The 17768-nt window shown below is 35.6% G+C and overlaps 1 protein-coding gene across 1 annotated transcript in view; it reads right to left on the bottom strand.

The window, feature by feature from the left end:
• Positions 1–243: 243 nt before the first annotated feature.
• Positions 244–17768, bottom strand: part of LOC150084876 (uncharacterized) — a 74167-nt gene continuing 56642 nt past the window's right edge. The window contains exons 4-5 of the mRNA XM_090376674.1: positions 15820–15889; positions 244–1940 (exon numbers count right to left, since the gene is read on the bottom strand). Coding sequence (XP_090232800.1) covers positions 244–1940; positions 15820–15889 — 1767 coding nt within the window. The remainder of the gene's footprint in view (positions 1941–15819; positions 15890–17768) is intronic.

Below are 17768 nucleotides of genomic sequence, written 5' to 3'. Positions count from 1 at the left end.
TATAAATGGATACAATTTTACACTCAAGTGAGAATTTAAAATATTATGACTTATAAAATATAAAAATTTATATTTTTCACTCTAAGAAATGCCAAAGTTTCAAACTATTGTGTCTGTAATATTTATTTCTGTGAAAAGACAGGCTAATTTTTATTTGCATTTAGTTTACATTTAACCAAAATCTTTCCAATTTTCTTCTCATAGATGTCTCATTAAAACCAACAAAAAAAAAATTTTTTTTTTTCAATTCAACTTCAGCAAAAAGCGACACATGAGAGACAAATGATCTGATGATTGAAATGCATTGGGTAATCCACCAACCTTCCTTACTTCATTGTCTGACATTAAACTGTAAGTACCAAGGAGTTTTAAAGGCCCTTCTGTAATATTTGAATGTACTGGTACGCCTTTCCGTATAGAACTTTTCTTAAATTTTACAGAGTAAAACACATAGTCAACTGTGCAGCTGGTTTTAGTGTGTTGAGTTGTAACTTCATGCTGGCCATCCAGAGTTTTATGGGAATATGCAGACAGGAAATTAAAATAGTGATAAAGCCAGTGAGGTAAGTTCTCTGATGGAGAAATGGATGATGTGGGAACAAGAAGAGTTCCTTCTTGTTGATCAGCAACAACATTACAGGAAATATTTTCCTCATTAGGAGTGATCAAAGAAATAGCAGTTTGATTTGTCACTACATTTTCTGTGTTGTTATTGATAGTGTTACTTATTTCAGAAGTTTCATTTAAACTTTCCAATGGGTATTCATGTAATTCACTTATAGGACTCTTGACATTCATATTACATTTATATCCTTTACCAACAACTTCTGTACTTTCCATTCCTAAACTATAAAGCTGACTATCTTTCTGATCAGTAATAACACTGCTGTTAGTATTTTCTTGATTAGGAGTAATCAATGAAATAACATCAGAGTGATTTGTCACTCCACCTTCTATATAGCTATTAAGTGTATTTATTTCAAATTTGCTATCCAGACTTTCCAATGGATATTCATGTAATTCACTTGTTGAGGGATTCTTGTTATTCACATTATACTTAAAAGCTTCATCATCAAATCCTGTATTTTCCATTCCTAAACTACACAGGAGAGTTTCTTTTTGTTGATTAATAGTAACACCACTGGTAATATTTTTTAGACTAGGGGCAATCAATGAAATAGTATCCATAACTCCATCTTCTGTAATATTATTAACTGTATTATTTACTTCAATTTTTTTATCTAGATCTTCCAGTGGATATTCATATAATTCACGTGAAGGATTCTTGTTATTCGCATTAGATCCATGAGCTTCATCAATAGTATTAAATTCTGTACTTTCCATTTCTGAACTACAGTTTTCTTTCAACCACTCCTGGTGTCTCTTCATCCCAATTTCAAAATACTGACTCTTCTCGGTTATACCTAAATCTGGATGAAGAAGCTCCTTAGCAGATATCATCCCTCCTTTATTGGTACCTTCTGGTTGTCCTGATATGTTTCCAGAAAAAAGATGATTATACTTAATTTTACCGCATGCAAAAAAATTGTATAAAGGAGAATAAGGCTCACTGTTCATATCTCCACACACAATTACAGGGTAATATAATGGCCGATGAGATGTTTTTGCAAATCCTTTAAAGGCTATTTTATCGATCTCGGCAAGAAGAACTCTCAGCTGTGCAAGCTTAACATCACCTCGTCTAGGATTAAAAAGCAAATGAGTTGTTGCTATACAAATTTTTGTATTACTCTCTTCTGGAACACAACGAGGTTTCAAACAAACAATGATTCCTACATTATCACGGTTTAAAAGCTTAATACCATTTCTGAAGTATTCAACTTCTTTATAAGAATCTAATATAAACAATGACTTTTTAAAGAATATTCCACAGCCATCAGTTTTATCTCTTGTTTTCTTTTTATAAATGCCTTCATAACCTGAAATAATATGTATCATCATAATTTTTTTTTAAAACCATATAAAAGTCGGTATCAGAAGCATATACAAATACCATTTGATAATTTCCATGTTAAAACATAAATCCCACGCATTCTGCCACACAGGTTGGTTATTAGATTTTAAGCAATATTTCAAATATAAAAATGGGGATTTTGAATTTATGATAATAACAAACAAGCACATTACTTCTCAGTAGGGAATTTTTCATAAATTATTTATATAATTAATTTTTTATTTATTATATCAAAAATATAAAAAAAAGAACTAAATGTCTAATGGTAATTTATTATTTTTTTTCCCAAAAATAAATAACATACAGAAGGGGGGAAACCTTCAAAATCTCCAGTGTTTTGTGTAGAACCCCTATATCAGAAATAATACACATACAAAAGTAAATTATTCACATGTACTTATCTACTGATACTACTCCAATTGGTTTTAACATATTGAGATCAACTTCCATACCACAAAAATAAAGCAGCTGAATTTGATTCAATTATGCAATTTTGAAATAAAAGATTTATTTAATCCTGGATAATATACTAAACTATTCCTGGTGATAAGCTTTCTAAAAGTACATCGTTAGAAAGGTTATATGGATGATAAATTGTAAGCGAAGATAGAAAAGAAATGCATAAGACAGAATAACCAATTGAATGATAATATGATTATATCATTCCTAAACAAAGAAAAATATATAAATCATATCAAGAGGATAATTAAATCACAATCTTTACAAGGAGGACAGAGCTGGAATGTTTAGTTTTGCACAGACAACTAAGCCATGAGGCAATGGTATATCAGGTTTATAAATTGCTGGTATTGTACTACCAGTTTGCACATTTGTGGGAGAAAAACCACAGTTTATATGAGGAAAAAAAAAAAGATTCAATCCTTGCCCAAGTTGAACCCTAACCGAGCAAAGGTATAACAAAGGCACATAAAAGTTTCTCCTAATCCCAATGGAAAATACCTCTCGACATTCAATCAGAAGCAACAGAAATTAAACTAAAGCCTCTTTTGCACAGTGTGACAGAGCAAACATGGGATCTCAATCATTTTGGCTGCTACCACCAGTAGTGATTGTCATCTTCCTCAGGCATTTGCTAATAACAGTCAACAAAGTTATATTCTCTAAAATAACAATTATTAGTATACCTCATAAAGAAGAAAGCAGGAGGAAGCATATCAAGTGTATATAACAAACTGTATCATTAGTATATGACAAAGTGTTTTTCCATTTCTTAGTTATATAATAATAATGATTACTTTGAGAACAACACAGCACCACTCCACCAGGCCATAAGGAAGATAGATAAGTGGTATATCCCACTCAAACTAAGCGAGAAACCCCCACCCACCCAGACGGCACAAGAAATGAAGTTAGAAAGATGGGCAAAGAAGACACTACATCATCTACAATATCAGATGACACATGTCGACGATGCTACCTGGCCTCAGAAACAATCCAACACATCACCACGGGGTGCAAGATGATCACCCAGACTGAGTACACTCACAGACATGACCAGGTAGCCAGGATAATACATCAGAAGCTAGCGAGGAAACACCAGTTGACCAAAGAAAGTGTACCATACTACAAGTACGAACCCCAGGCAGTACTAGAGACCTGAACCAACAAGCTGTACTGGGACCACACCATAATAACGGAAAGACCATCACGCACAACAGACCGGACATAACCCTTGTGGATAAGATGGAAAAGGCTACCTACCTGATTGACATAGTGGTGCCCAACACTAGCAATGTCCAGAAAACCCATTAGGAAAAAATTAGGAAGTACACGAATCTGAGACATGAGGTCAAGGAGATGTGGCATATGCAAGAAGTATCGACCATCCCGATCATTGTGTCAACCACCGGTATGGTGCCAAAGACTGTAGCAGCAATAGGTCTTCCAGAGAACACTTACAAGGAACTCCAGAAAGTTGCAATCCTGAACACCTGTAGGATAGTCAGAGATTTCCTCAACCAACAGTAACACCAGACATTACAACTACCCTGTATACTTGGTAGCAGTACCTGTCATGAAGTGGAATCCTCCCATCAGGGAGAAATAATATAAGAGCAACAACAATAATAGTAACTAGGGGCTTTACCCCCTGCTTGCTGTGCTTGCTTCTTTTGATAAAATAAAATACTTACAGCTTTTGACACTGTGTGTTTCTTCCTCAGCTATGAATACATAAAGACGTTACATATGGAAATCAAGAATGGCACAGTGTGGTCACGCTAGATAAACAAAGTGCGTGCACAGGATTTATCTAGCATGACCACGTAACAGAAGCTTCTGTTTTGTATTTGTTACGTATTACCATGTAACTCGCATCCCTCTTCTGCCATTGGCTGAATAAATATCACAAGGAGAAAAATTATTTTAATGTACAAAAAGATAATAATAATAGAGGCATGATTGGCAAGATTACTAAACTATTACATTACATAACAATAATTGCTCAGAGGAGTTTTAAAGTTAAATTTTAAAGAAAACTTTAAGATTTTGATAACTACCATGCAAATAACAAAACTGAGATAAACATAACTAACCAGTCTGTGCTTAATTTTGGAGTACCTGCCACATGTTGTGAAATGTGCTTCAGCTCTTGATCAGCAGCTAAGTGATATCGAGAAGTCCAAAACTATTTTGTTACACTCAGACTGGTATCTGTTTTTGATAAGAGTGAAGGTCCTGGTTGATAATACTAATTTGGACTCGGGTGGTCTTGTGCAGGTTTGAATGGGGAGGGGGGGTTCCCACAGCAATCTGAGAAGCTGATTGGATGGGGTTTGATCATTATTTGCATCACACACACACACACACACACACACACACACACACACACACACACACACACACACACACACACACACACACACACACACACACCAGCAGTGACTGAAGTAATCAGCATAAGCTATAAAGTCTGCTCTTCTTGGAAGACAGCTGTTGCTGCTATCATACCAAGTTGAGGAAGATAACTTGTTCCATTAGGATGGAAGTAAGGTCCTTGGGTGATGGCATATAGCCAGTAATTCTGAGGGCATTACTGGATTCAGAGAAAATCTTCTGAATTGAATAAGTATCAATGAATTGGGTAGTTCTAAACAAAGTGTGCAACTACAGTCTAGAAGACTGATTTTGGGGGTAAGGAAAACCACAGAGATGATGATTAAGAATGCAATACAGTGGTATCTAAATGGAACTGTTATTCTGAAGGGAATAAAGCATAATTTTGTTAGGGAAAGTACTCTTTAATCTGGTTAGCTTTTTTGAAACAGTCACTCATGAGTTAGATGCAGGATTTAATTTTGCCACTTCTTATTTGGACTTTAGGAATGATACTAAGATCGGAAGTGTTTAATGATCACTCTGCATGACACCGATCACCCATAGCAGAAGACCATCAATCAGATCAGATCAGACCTTGAGTAATACTGTGGAAAAGTCTTAGATAACCCAGCTGACATTGCTGGTGAATTGAACAGCTACAGTGCATTGATCTATACAGACAAAAGACTCATCATACAGAAGAGAAAGCTTTGAGAGTGAGGCTGAGTGGTATAAAATTAGCAATATTGAAATTACAGATGGTGGTTTATTAGAAAAAATTATAAACCTAAAGGCAAGTAAGGTGTTCCAAGTTAATGGCATAATACCTAGTAGTTTTTTTAGTGAGGTAATGAGAAAGTGCATTGAGCCATTAAGGTAAATTAAGAGGGCATCATAATTTAACTTAATGGCTTGGACTTGCATGAGATTCTGTTAGATCGGAGAAGTGCCAATGAATCATGACTACATAAAGGCACTTCTAAGAGCAACCTGGGCAACTACGGACTGCTCAGTCTGTCTTTAGAGGTAGGGAAAATAGTGGAAGCAATGATAAAGAGTGGGATACAGAGTCATTCAGACAGATGAATTCTGAAGGATACACATGTTTTTCTTAAGCGAAAAATCATCTTTCACTAACAGGGTTGGCTATTTTGACAGTTACTCAAGAGCTGGATGTGGGAAATCATTTTTATATTGTTTATTTTGATTTCAGCAAAGCATTTTATTCAATATCTCATGAGAGGTTACCATATAAGCTGGAACATGTTGGGATCATCGGTAAGATTCAGAGATGGTTCAGAGGGTGGATGCAAGGCAGGGGGAATAGGGCTGTAATTAATGGTTAATCATCAGACTGGACTAATGTTAGAAGTGGGATCCCCCTTTGGGTCCACTGTTGTTTTGATTTTCATAAATGGCATTGACAAAGGGGGTAGAGGACATTGTGTCAAAATTTGAACATGTGAACATTAGGAGAGTGGTTAACGAACCAGGGTGGACCAATATCAAGTAGTACTCTTTCAGTATGAATTGGATTCAAGGATGGCAGAGGAAAACAAAACGAGTCCAAAGATGGGTGACATATTTAGTATTATTAGTGGCAAATGATGCAAGAAAGCAAGCTTGTATAGCATCAGAAAGAAAAAAAAAAAAAAACCCATTTCCCACATCACCCATCCAATCTCTCTAATATCCCCTTAAATTTCTTCAAACTGCCCACTTTCACAACATCAGATGACAGTTTGTTGCAACAATCAATTATCCACTAGTTGAAGTAAACTTCCACACATCTATCCTACAACCATCTTTCCTTGATTTAAATTTATGTTCCCTCATGTATGTGTTGTTGGAGGAAGAGGAAGGATGCCATCAGCATTTAACTTACTCAGTCCATTCAAGGCCTTAAACATGTCAATCAGATCTCCTCATAGGTGCCTAGTTTCCAAACATTACAATTTGCATAACTAAAACCTTTCTTGTTAGTTAAGAGAAATGCTTTAGTTTGTCTTTTGTTCCCTTCAGAAATTTTGTTGCCCTTCTCTGCACCCATTCCAACTGGTCCACATTTCTTCCTAAAATGAAGCTTCTAGACTTGTATACAGCTCCAGATGTGGTCTAACCAATTGCCTTACACAATGGGTTAATCACCTTCTTATCCCTGCTGGCAAAATTCGTGTATATCATTGACAAAATCCCATGAACTGTACTGGCAGAAGCACTGTACAGAGAACGTCACACCTGACTTCACAATAATCCTCCACTACCAATCAGTGTGGTACCACACAAGTATGTTATTCTGGGATTACTGCTACCCATATGCAGTACCTTGCATTTGCCAGTGTTAAAATTCAATTGCCACTTCTCTGCCTATTCACCTAACTTTCCTAGATCTGTTGCAGTAGCATACTCTGATTACTGTCATTAATCACCTTGCCAACCTTTATGCCATCTTCAAGCTTAGCTGTTCAACTTGATATGGTTTTATCAATATCATCAATAAATATTTAAAATTATAATGAATCCAGCACCAAACAATGAGACACCCCAAACATTAGTCCAAGAAGAGCAGTGTCAATTGATAACGACTCTCTTCTACCATTCAACTAACCCTTTATCCATAGCAGTCACTTGCTCCTAATTCCACAATGTTCCAAACTGTACACCAGTCTTATGTGTAACAATGTCAAAAGGTTTTCTGAAATCAAAGTACATGATATCAAAATTACTTGTTTGGCATCCAGTTTCTTTGTTATTGTGTTATAATATCCAATCACATTGGTCAGATAAGATCACCCTTTAATAAATTCATGATGTGACTGCTGTATAACTGCATTCCTGTCTATAAGGTTGTGCAATTATTTCTTTAACTAGTGGCACTATTATTTTCCCTGGAAGAGAAGTCAGACTAACAGGTCTCTTATTACTAATGCCACCCTTTGATCCCTCTTTCTGAATTGGGGATACATTTGCACATCTCCAGTCCATAAGGACATCCACTGAACCCAAGGATATTGTCATAATTATGGCTAAATGCTTGATGACCTCTTTTGCTACCTCTATCACTATAACTGAATAGATCCCATCTGCACCAGGTGCACTATTTATATTTAGCTTCAACAACTTTTCTGCTTTGCTCTCAGTTATCACAAAATTATTCAGCTCCCTGTAAGTTAATATATCTTCTGTACCACATCCCTAAAAAATTCTTTATGAATGAATGCAGATGCAAACTATCTATTCAGTTTGTCAGCAACCAGAGTAGAATCATCAACTCTTACACCATTCATATCTAACAGACCAATATGATGTGATTCATCCCTTTCCTTTTAGTGTTAACGTAAGTAAATCTTTGCTACTTTTCTTTGCCAGAGACTTTTCATAATCTGACTTTGCTTGCCTAACCCACTTTGTGACTTGATTACAGACTAGTTTATACCTGCTGTAGGTTTCTGTAGCTCCTGATAATTTATAAGCATTCTGTGCATTTGTCTTCTCTGCCACTAGTCTCATTAGGTCATTTGACATCCATTTAAGTCTAAACCTTGAACAGTATATCTCTTAGCTGATATTAAAAGCCTAATAATTTCTACAATTACTTTCCTGAATGCTTCCCACTTAGAATTCAATGTTGGTAACATCATCAGTTTGTCCCACTGAGCAGATTTTAAAAACTGTCTGAGACCATATATAGTCACCCTTGCAAAAGCAAAAACCCTACCCTTTGCCCTTGACAGCAGTTACATCTTTAAGTATGTTGTTGTTGTTATTTGGTTTTTAGGAGCATTAGCAACTAAGGCCATATTGCTCTGGGATATGTGGTGGTCATTCCCTGACCTTTCTGCATCCTCTGTATTTGGTGGTGATGGCTCGAACCCCGGTCTAATCAAGAAGCGTGTGCTACACACTGCTGCTCCTTCCCACCTGGCTACGGAGGCACCCCATCTTTAAGTAAATTCTAAATCAATATAGTGTGACCACTGCCAACTAATGGTTCTTTTATCTGTAGATTTTTAATGTATGAAGAGTCACCTGTTAATCAGATCAATTCTAAGTGGAAGTGAAATGATTTTATGACAACAGGAAGGTGGAAGCAAAATTGTCAAAGCTAAAAGTATGTATCTGGGGCTGATGGGATCTATCTAATTATATTAAAAGTAGAAGCAAAAGAGATAATTAAACCTTTGGTTGTAATTATGGGAGCATTCTTGTTTTCAGTCACGGTCCCTACAAACTGGAAAAGTGAAAATGTCTCTCCTTTTAGAAAGGGAAAATAATGGAATCAGTAGTTAAGGCAGGATCATCTTGAAAGAAATGCAATTATATGGCAATCACAGTATGCATGATTTAGGGGAAAATCCTAAGTCACTAATCTGATGAGGTGGTCACAAATAAACTTGATGCAAAAAATAATTTTGATATCGTATACTTAGATTTCAATAAAGCTTTGGTTTGATACTGTTCCACATGAACAACTGTTGTAAAAATTGGAGTAATGTGGCATTGGGGCCTTCACTGTTATTTGTGAAGTACCTCAGGGTTCAGCATTGGTTTCCTCACCATTTTTAATATTTATTAACAATATTGGTGAGGGCATATCAGTTTAATGTCTAAGTTTGCTGATACAAAGGCAGAAAGGACAGCTAATGACAGTAATCAGATATGATATTCCAACAAGACCTGGATAAATTGGACGGATGGGATGGAGGGTGGAAATTGTGGTTTAACACTGAAAAGTGCAATATACTGCATTTGAGTAGCACTAATCCCAGAATAACATACCACTAGGTGGTACTAAGTCAAGATAATGGAGAGAAAAAGAGATCTAGGGGTAATTGTACAGTCCAATATGCACTTCTTTGAGTGGTGCAGACAGGCTTCCAGAGTAAGCTGTAGGGTTCTACCAATGATATATATGACTTTTGCCAGTAGAGACAAAGAGGTAATCACTCTGTTGTGTAAGGCAATGGTTAGGCTGCATCCTGAGTATTACATGCTGATTTGAAAGCATGCCTCATTTCAGGAAGGATGAGGATGTGTTGGAATAAGTGAGGAGAAGAGCAACAAGATTAGTCAAGGGCACAAAAGGGTACTCTTACCAAGAAAGATTTGGCTGCACTAGCCAAAAGTAGATAAGAAAACACAAGTTATGAGCTTCCCTCCTCATGTAGGTAACTATCCAACTGACCTTTGAATTTCTTCAAACCTGTCAGCCTCATCACTTGTTGAGGCAATTTGTTCCAGTAATCAATGGCTTTCTGGCTAAAAGAAAACTTTCTACAATCTAGTCTAAACCTGTTCCCTTGTAATCTGAATTTATGGCCCTAGTTCTGGAATTCTTTGCAACAGTGAAAATTCCACCTTCACTCATTTTACCAACCCCTCTCAGAGCCTTATTAATTGCTGGATTGCAGTAATTGGCCATCATGTTTATGTTCCACCTTCCCTAGTATCGTCTTTTTACTTTATACCATGGTGGAATTGTTCACCCTGATGCTTGATCATAGAACCAAGATTATTCCAAGATTACACACTGATAGTTGCAGAAAGGGTTTTAATTAATTAACCGTGAATGACGTATTTTTGTTTTTTTTTTTAAAGACAGTTAATCAATACCATACTATCTAATTATACAACTATTTTACCAGATTTGTCTCTTTAAATCTGTCTAGATATAGGTCTGTAAAAAAACTTTCTAATGGATTAATTTTATTTCTACTACAGATTTTGTATATATTCCATTTATTTCTATTACAGATAAATGTATATATTCCATTAAGAAAATACTGCAGGAGGATGCTGAGTTGGTCGGTCAAATAGAGCAGAAAAAGATAGCATGAGACACTTACAGAGTGATGAAAGTATTGAAGCTTACAACAGCTACAAGTTGATTTATAATAGTACCACAGATAAGGTTAGAGAAGCCAAGACTGCATATGAGAAAGCACCGGCTAAGTTAGCAAAGAATGGGGACAAGGAACTTTTCATATTGAAGAGTAAATATTCAATGCCTATCATGTGAATACAATAAAGACAGCAAATCAGGTGGACTCTTGTGCACTGGGTGTGGGAAAGTTTTAGATAACTCAGCTGATGCCACAGATGAACTGAGGCTGTGTAAGAGAGGCGAAGCTATATGAAATTAGTAATATCAAAATTACAAATGACTGTTTATTAGAAAAACTTTTAAGCAAGTAAGGCTGCTGGGATTGATGGCATATACCCAGTAATTTTGAGGAAGGCCGCCAGGGAATGTATTGAACCATTGAGGTTAATTATGAGGACATCTTTGGACCCGGGAGAGATTCCTTTGGAGAAGTGCCAATACATAACGATGCTTCTACGAGTGAAGTCGGCAACTACAGACCAGTTAGTCTGACTTCAGTGGTAGGGAAAACTTAGAAGTAATGATTAAGAGTGCAATCCAGGGACATTTAGATAGATATGGCATTCTGAAGGGCACTCAACATGATTTTGTTAAGGGAAAATCATGTTTAACTAACTTAAAGTAAGATATTCTGACACAGTTACTTGTGGATGTAGGGAACAATTTTGACAAAGTTTGTTTTGATTTTAGCAAAGTATTTGACTCAGTTCCTCATGAGAAGTTACTGTATAAGCTGGGACATGTTGAGATTACTGAAAAGATCCTAAGATGGACTGGTGGGTAGTTGCAGGGCTACCCAGGATGAGGGCTGTGATTAATGGATATTCTTCAGGTTGGTGCAACATCAGCAATGAGGTCTCCCAAGAATCAGTTCTTGGACCACTGTGTTTCTGATTTTCATAAACATCAATGAAGGGATAGAAGGTGTGATATCAAAAATTGCAGACGATGTAAAGATTGGTAGAGTTGTTAATGATCTATGCCAAGCAGTACTCCTTCAGGATGACTTGAATAGGCTGCAAGAATGGTCAGAAAAGTGGCAGTTATGTTTTAAAGCACCAAAATACAAGGTCTTACACTTTGGGAATAGCAACTCCAAAATAAATTATACACTTGGGGAAGTTGAACTAAAAAAAGTAGAGGAAGCAAGGGATCTAGGAGTTATGATCTGGGCAGATATGAAGTTTTCTGAGCAGCATAAACAGGCAGCTAGGAAAGCACATAGTGTCCTATGATTTATCAAACATTGGTAACCTGTAGAGATAGGGAGGCCATAATCCCAATGTAAAGGCAATTGTAAGACCACAAATGGAATACTGTGTTCAAGTATGGAGACCTCATCTGAAAAGACATCAAGCTTCTTTTACCGTTATCTCCTTCGCGGTAACATTTTCATCTGGCTCATTTAAAAATTTGAATTTTTAAATGAGCAAGGGATCTAGGAAAATTTAAAAATTTGAATTTTTAAATGCAAGTCTGCATTGACTTTATTAGCAGGAGACAAACGAGTAACACGTCTTCTTCTGATGGTTGATGGAACACACAGAGGCGGGCAGCAGGCAAACGCTTGTTTATTGCCCTTCCGATGCGTGGTAAGCTTATTGCACGATTCAAACCTTTTCAACTATCTCATAAAAATAAAAAAAAAACAAGATCGCGTTAACTGGAAATTTGCATCACGTAAAGTGAAAAGTGGTATAATTTTTTCAAATAGCGGTAACTGAAACACGCATTAATCGAACTCGCGTTATGCAAGGCCTGGCTGTATATGATGTTAAAATTATTGTTTGCATCCAGTTCCTTTGTTATTGGATGCAAAAGTAGTAGTTATCAGTTTCTCACATAGTTAATCAGATTGGTCAGACAAGATCTTCCCTTCACAAATCCATGCTGTGATTGCCATATAACTGTTCCTGACAAGATGATTCTGCATTACAGATGCTGCCGAAAGCTTCAGTTTTAGAGTAGTATGGGTTTAACGCTTTAATTGTATAATATTTTTATAATTTTAATATATTCATATGATTTATTGTATTTTAAATTTTAAATTATATTATATTTTACAGTCGATTTCATGTATATTATTTATTTATTTTATCTGTAATTTAATTTTATCTATGTTCAAAGTTATAATTGGTCAAAGTTGGTGGCATTAATTATGGATAAATATCATTAGCATAACTAAAACTAATTATACAGGTTGAAAAAAAAAAAAAAAAGGGTAAACTGCAGCCATTATCAACCCACTGCAGGATGGAAGCCTCCTCAACAATTCAGGTTGAGAGAAATGGACCATAATCTGCCAAGCTAGTCCAGTGCAGGTTGGCAGATTGACCATATTTAGCAGTCAGGGGCTTGAACCCCGGTATACTCAAAGAGCATTTTACTGCACTCCCGCTCCTGACTACTCAGCTACGGAGGCCTCTCCGTATATTATACAGATATTTGTTATTGATTACAGTTTTAGTATAATTACAGCTAATACCTATAATTATACAGGTATTAGCTGTACTTTCACAAATTTCTTTGACAAGTACATTAGGCATGACCATGGGTGCCAGCAGGATATTTTTTGAAAGGGGTAACAGGAAAAAATATCCCATTTTCTTATTATTATAATAATAATAAGAAGAAAATGGGATTTCTTGTTAAAGATTCTACAGTGGGAGAGGAAATAATTCTATTTACAACAAAAGTAAATATTCAATGCCTATCATGTACTCAATATTGGATTATGAATGTTACATTTAAAACTGTGCCCACAATTTTTTATCAATTATATACAATACATGCACCTGTCGGTAATGAAAACTATTGAATACTTAGTTTATGTGTTGATGATGAATAAAAGAAGAAAATTATAAACAATTTTTTCAAGGTATGTTTTTTTTTTTTTTTTGGTAGTTGTTGGCGCATCGGCTTCTGTGGCCATAATGCACCTCCCAATGTTTTTGCAGTTTTTTTTTTTTTTTTTTGGTAGTTGTTGGCGCATAGGCTTCTGTGGCTATAATGCACCTCCCAAGGTTTTTGCAGTATTTTGACCCAAGCCCGAGGCGGGAATCGAACCCGCGACCTTTGGGTTCCAAGGCAGGCACTTTACCCACCCGGCTAGCCCGGTCGGCCTGTTTTTGCAGTACTGTGATCCAAGCCTGAGGCGGGATTCGAGCCCGCGACCTTTGGGTTGCCGGGCAGGCACTTTACCCATCCGGCTAGTCCGGTTGGCTTTCAAGGTATGATTGACTTTGCCGAAGAATATGAAATTTAATTGAGACCACAGGCCATATTAATTGATCTGGAATTAGCTGCAATAAATCCCTCCAAAGGTGAGTTCCCTAATGTGTCTAATAAGGTCTGTTTTTTCCACCTAGGACAATGTGTTCGGAGTAAAATTCAAGCAAGTGGACTGTCATCTCAGTACGGCACCGATGAAGAATTTAGTTTGCTGCTTCAATATTTGTGTGCCTTGGCATTTATTCCTTCTGGTGAGATACCACAAGCATTTAATGTTCCGAAGCCACATTTACCAAGGGAAGCTAGTGATGCGATAGAGTGGCTTGAAGACAATCATATATATGGAAGAATTAGTAGTATATGCGTAATGGTACGGTTATACGCACCCCATCATTATTTCCACCAACATTATGGTCCATATACGATTCCATTCAATTGAGAATTCCACGCACCCAAAACAGTGTTAAGGATGGGCATAGAAGATGGGGGTGTATAGTCGGATGAGCACATATTGGCGTATATAGGATCATCGAGGAATTTCAGAAAGAACAGCAAAAGGTCAATAACCAGGCTAAATGCATATTTCGTGGTGAATCCTGTGCAAAACGCAAGAAGGCAACAGTCAGGAGAGAAACATTGGGCGCAATACCAAGAAGGCGGTATTGCACACGTTTACAATGATTACATGAAAAACATTTTTTTATCGCAAACAATTTCTGAGACATGGACTCTGTTTTTTTTAAAATACAATCAGTATGTTGGGATTTTGGCCATCGGGAATCTGACTGTTGGGATTTTGGGTGGCACTGATGCCATTCATATCTAAGAGGTTAATATGGTTCATTCTTTTCCATTTGGTGTAAGCAAAGAATTCTTTGCTATTTTTCTTTGCATTCTTAGCCAAAGTCTTTTCATAATCTGCCTTAGTTGCCTGACCCCTTACCGAATTAGTAGTAGTAATAGCAAATGATAGAAGAAAGGAAGCTTATAATAGCACCAGCCAAAACAAACAACAACAACAAAAAAAAAAAAACGTACACAGTTACCCAGACAAGAATTTGTCTAGTTCTTCCTTGAATTTATTCAACCTATTTATTTCCATAACAACAGATGGAAGCCTGTTCCAACAATCAACCACCCACTGGCAGAACATCTATTCTGCAATCATCCTTCAAAAATTAAACATCTCCTTGCCAATGCAGTTGGCAAGAAACCTTAGTTGTTTTTCTTGGGTTTGATCCTGCAATAACACCTTCCAGCTTGGTTTTGCTGGTTAATATGAATACTTCTGTTGAGCTCTCTGACTGCTGTGGATAGCGGCCCCTAGCAAGATTTCTGGCTAGGGGCTGCTTTAATCAAAAAAATGAATGAAAAAAAAAAAAAAAAAAAAAAAAAATTTCCTTTGTAACATGCTGGTGCAGAAAACATTCACCAATACACCCAGAAAGGCTCTGCTACTGAGTGAATGGCCAGCCTACAAGTTCCTCAATCTGGAAAGTTAAAAAAAAATCCCCCATTAAATGACATTCTGATTTAATGGCCCATTCTCTTTGTCTTTATAGCCATCAGAGTCATTTATCCTATAACATGCTTCTATTGTTATTTTTTTCTCAGCTTTTATGACAACACTTCATCTTTTTGGTATTAGTATTTTTTAATTTTCTTAGTTCATATCCTGAATCACCCAAAGTGCTGTGCTACACACATACATAAGTTCTAATATTAGTCAAGAAAATTACAGAATCAAGAAATCCTAGGTTTCCATTAAAATGTTGGTTGCACTTATAATAAAATTTAATTAACTTAAAAAAAAACAAAAAAAAAAAACACTATTTTAGTATCATTATTTAAAATGGAAAAAAAAAAATCATTAAAGCTACTGCATACATACCTAAGAAATCAAGTTCTGGAGAAAAAACATTATAAAAGTGATCTTCTTGTAGTTCTTGTAAACATATGATCTTCAAAATAAACAAGAAATTTAGCAAAAGAAAACTATTCAACACCAAGTAATTATTCACTAAAATAATTTTACTAATGCTAAAGAAAATATATTCTCTATAAACACTAAGGTCCATAATAGTTTAATTAAAAAATGTTTTATGGAAGCCTGTTCCAACAATCAACCACCCACTGGCAGAACATCTATTCTGCAATCATCCTTCGAAAATTAAACATCTCCTTGCCAATGCAGTTGGCAAGAAACCTTAGTTGTTTTTCTTGGGTTTGATCCTGCAATAACACCTTCAAAAAAAAAAGCTTCTGATAAAATTTACTTTTATTTTTTTAATTTTTAAAAATAGTTTCAAAATACTTTTTCATTTGAATATGATGATCTGCTTAATAAAATCAGGGCTACCTTTCCTTAGAAATAAGGAGATTGTCAAAATATTAAAAATCATGAAACTTTTGAATGACTTGATATTTTTGGCACTTAACATGTTATATGAGATTATCCATATTAATCTGTGAAATTAAACATCAAACTACATAATAAACTGTTATTACAAAAAAAAAAAAAGTCAGGTGATGTCTGAGGTAGTCAGACATCACCTAACTTTTTTTTACTGGGGTAAAGGTTACATTCAATGTTAGTGCAACCTTTATATAATTAAAATAAATGTATCCAAATGATGTAAAAAACTGTTACATTACGTAAAAAATTTTTCTCCATTAAAACTTTATTTACATAATAAATTTTTAATTCTTTACAAAATCATTTCCATAGCTACCTTTCTGAAATTAGACTGATCTACTGTGTATTCCAGTCAAACGGAAAATATTCCTGGCATTTAGCCCATCCCATCCCATATGTGTCTGTTTTATTTTGGTCCAATTCACATTATGTACATTTGCATTTGTCTGCTGCTTTTTTTTTTTTTTTTTCACTTTAGCCTTTTTTTTTTCCTCTCGAGTTTTCTACCTCTTTAGCTAATATTCTGTTTGTGATACTTAATTTTTCATCAGTGTGATGTTTTTATCAAGTGAATCAGATATACACTCAGCTCTTAAAAGATTTTTTCAGCAGTTTAATTTTTTTGGGTTATCTGATTTTCTCTGCATTTACATTCTCTTTACAACTAACTGTAAGGAGGTGTAGCAGGAAATTTAAATATTTTCCAGAATGACTTTTTTTAAGAAGACTTTTGTGACTAACAAGTCAAAGGTCCATTCTAATCATATGTCAAGGAATGACAACATTTAATTTTTTTCTATTTCTGAATTTAATTTTATCATTGGATGTTTATTGTTTATATAAACAGAACCCTCAGGCCAGGTTTTCTGGCCTGAGGGTTCTGTGTTAAAAATTTTGCTGATGCAGCAGTTACATGCATCAGCAAAATGGGTTGAATGAGTTGAGCACGCTGAATTCTGATGAGATTCTTCCACTTGTTCAGATTACAAACCTAAGGGGGCATAAATTGAAATTGAGGAAGGACAGATGTAGAATAGATGTGTGGAAATTTGCCTTTAGCCAGCAGGTGGTTAATTGCTGGAACAAACTTCCATCTGTCGTTGTGGAAGTTGATAGGTTAAATTAATTTGAGGAACTGGACAAATATTTAGAGGGGATTGTTTTGTAATTTTTTTTTTTCGGCTGATGCTGCATAAGCTCATATGCTTGCTTTCTTGCATCACATGCCACTACTACAACATACACAGGCTTATGTAGGTGGGGGACTCTTTACTTTCAGGAGTGCATATGTTTTTTTAAGGTCACTTGAAATAATATGCCTGTTTATGTAAAAATTCTCTTAATCTTCCAACAGTTATTTCAATATCACATTTATGTTTTCAATTATAGTAAATGTTGCTTATAACAAACAGCAGCACAAAAAT

The sequence above is a fragment of the Mastigoproctus giganteus genome, chromosome 6, assembly GCF_048544385.1.
Source record: "Mastigoproctus giganteus isolate SK-2022 chromosome 6, ASM4854438v1, whole genome shotgun sequence".
In the NCBI taxonomy this organism is placed as follows: Eukaryota; Metazoa; Arthropoda; class Arachnida; order Uropygi; family Thelyphonidae; genus Mastigoproctus; species Mastigoproctus giganteus.
The sequence above is the reverse complement of the archived record's forward strand: the minus strand, read 5'-3'. Positions and strand labels throughout refer to the sequence as shown.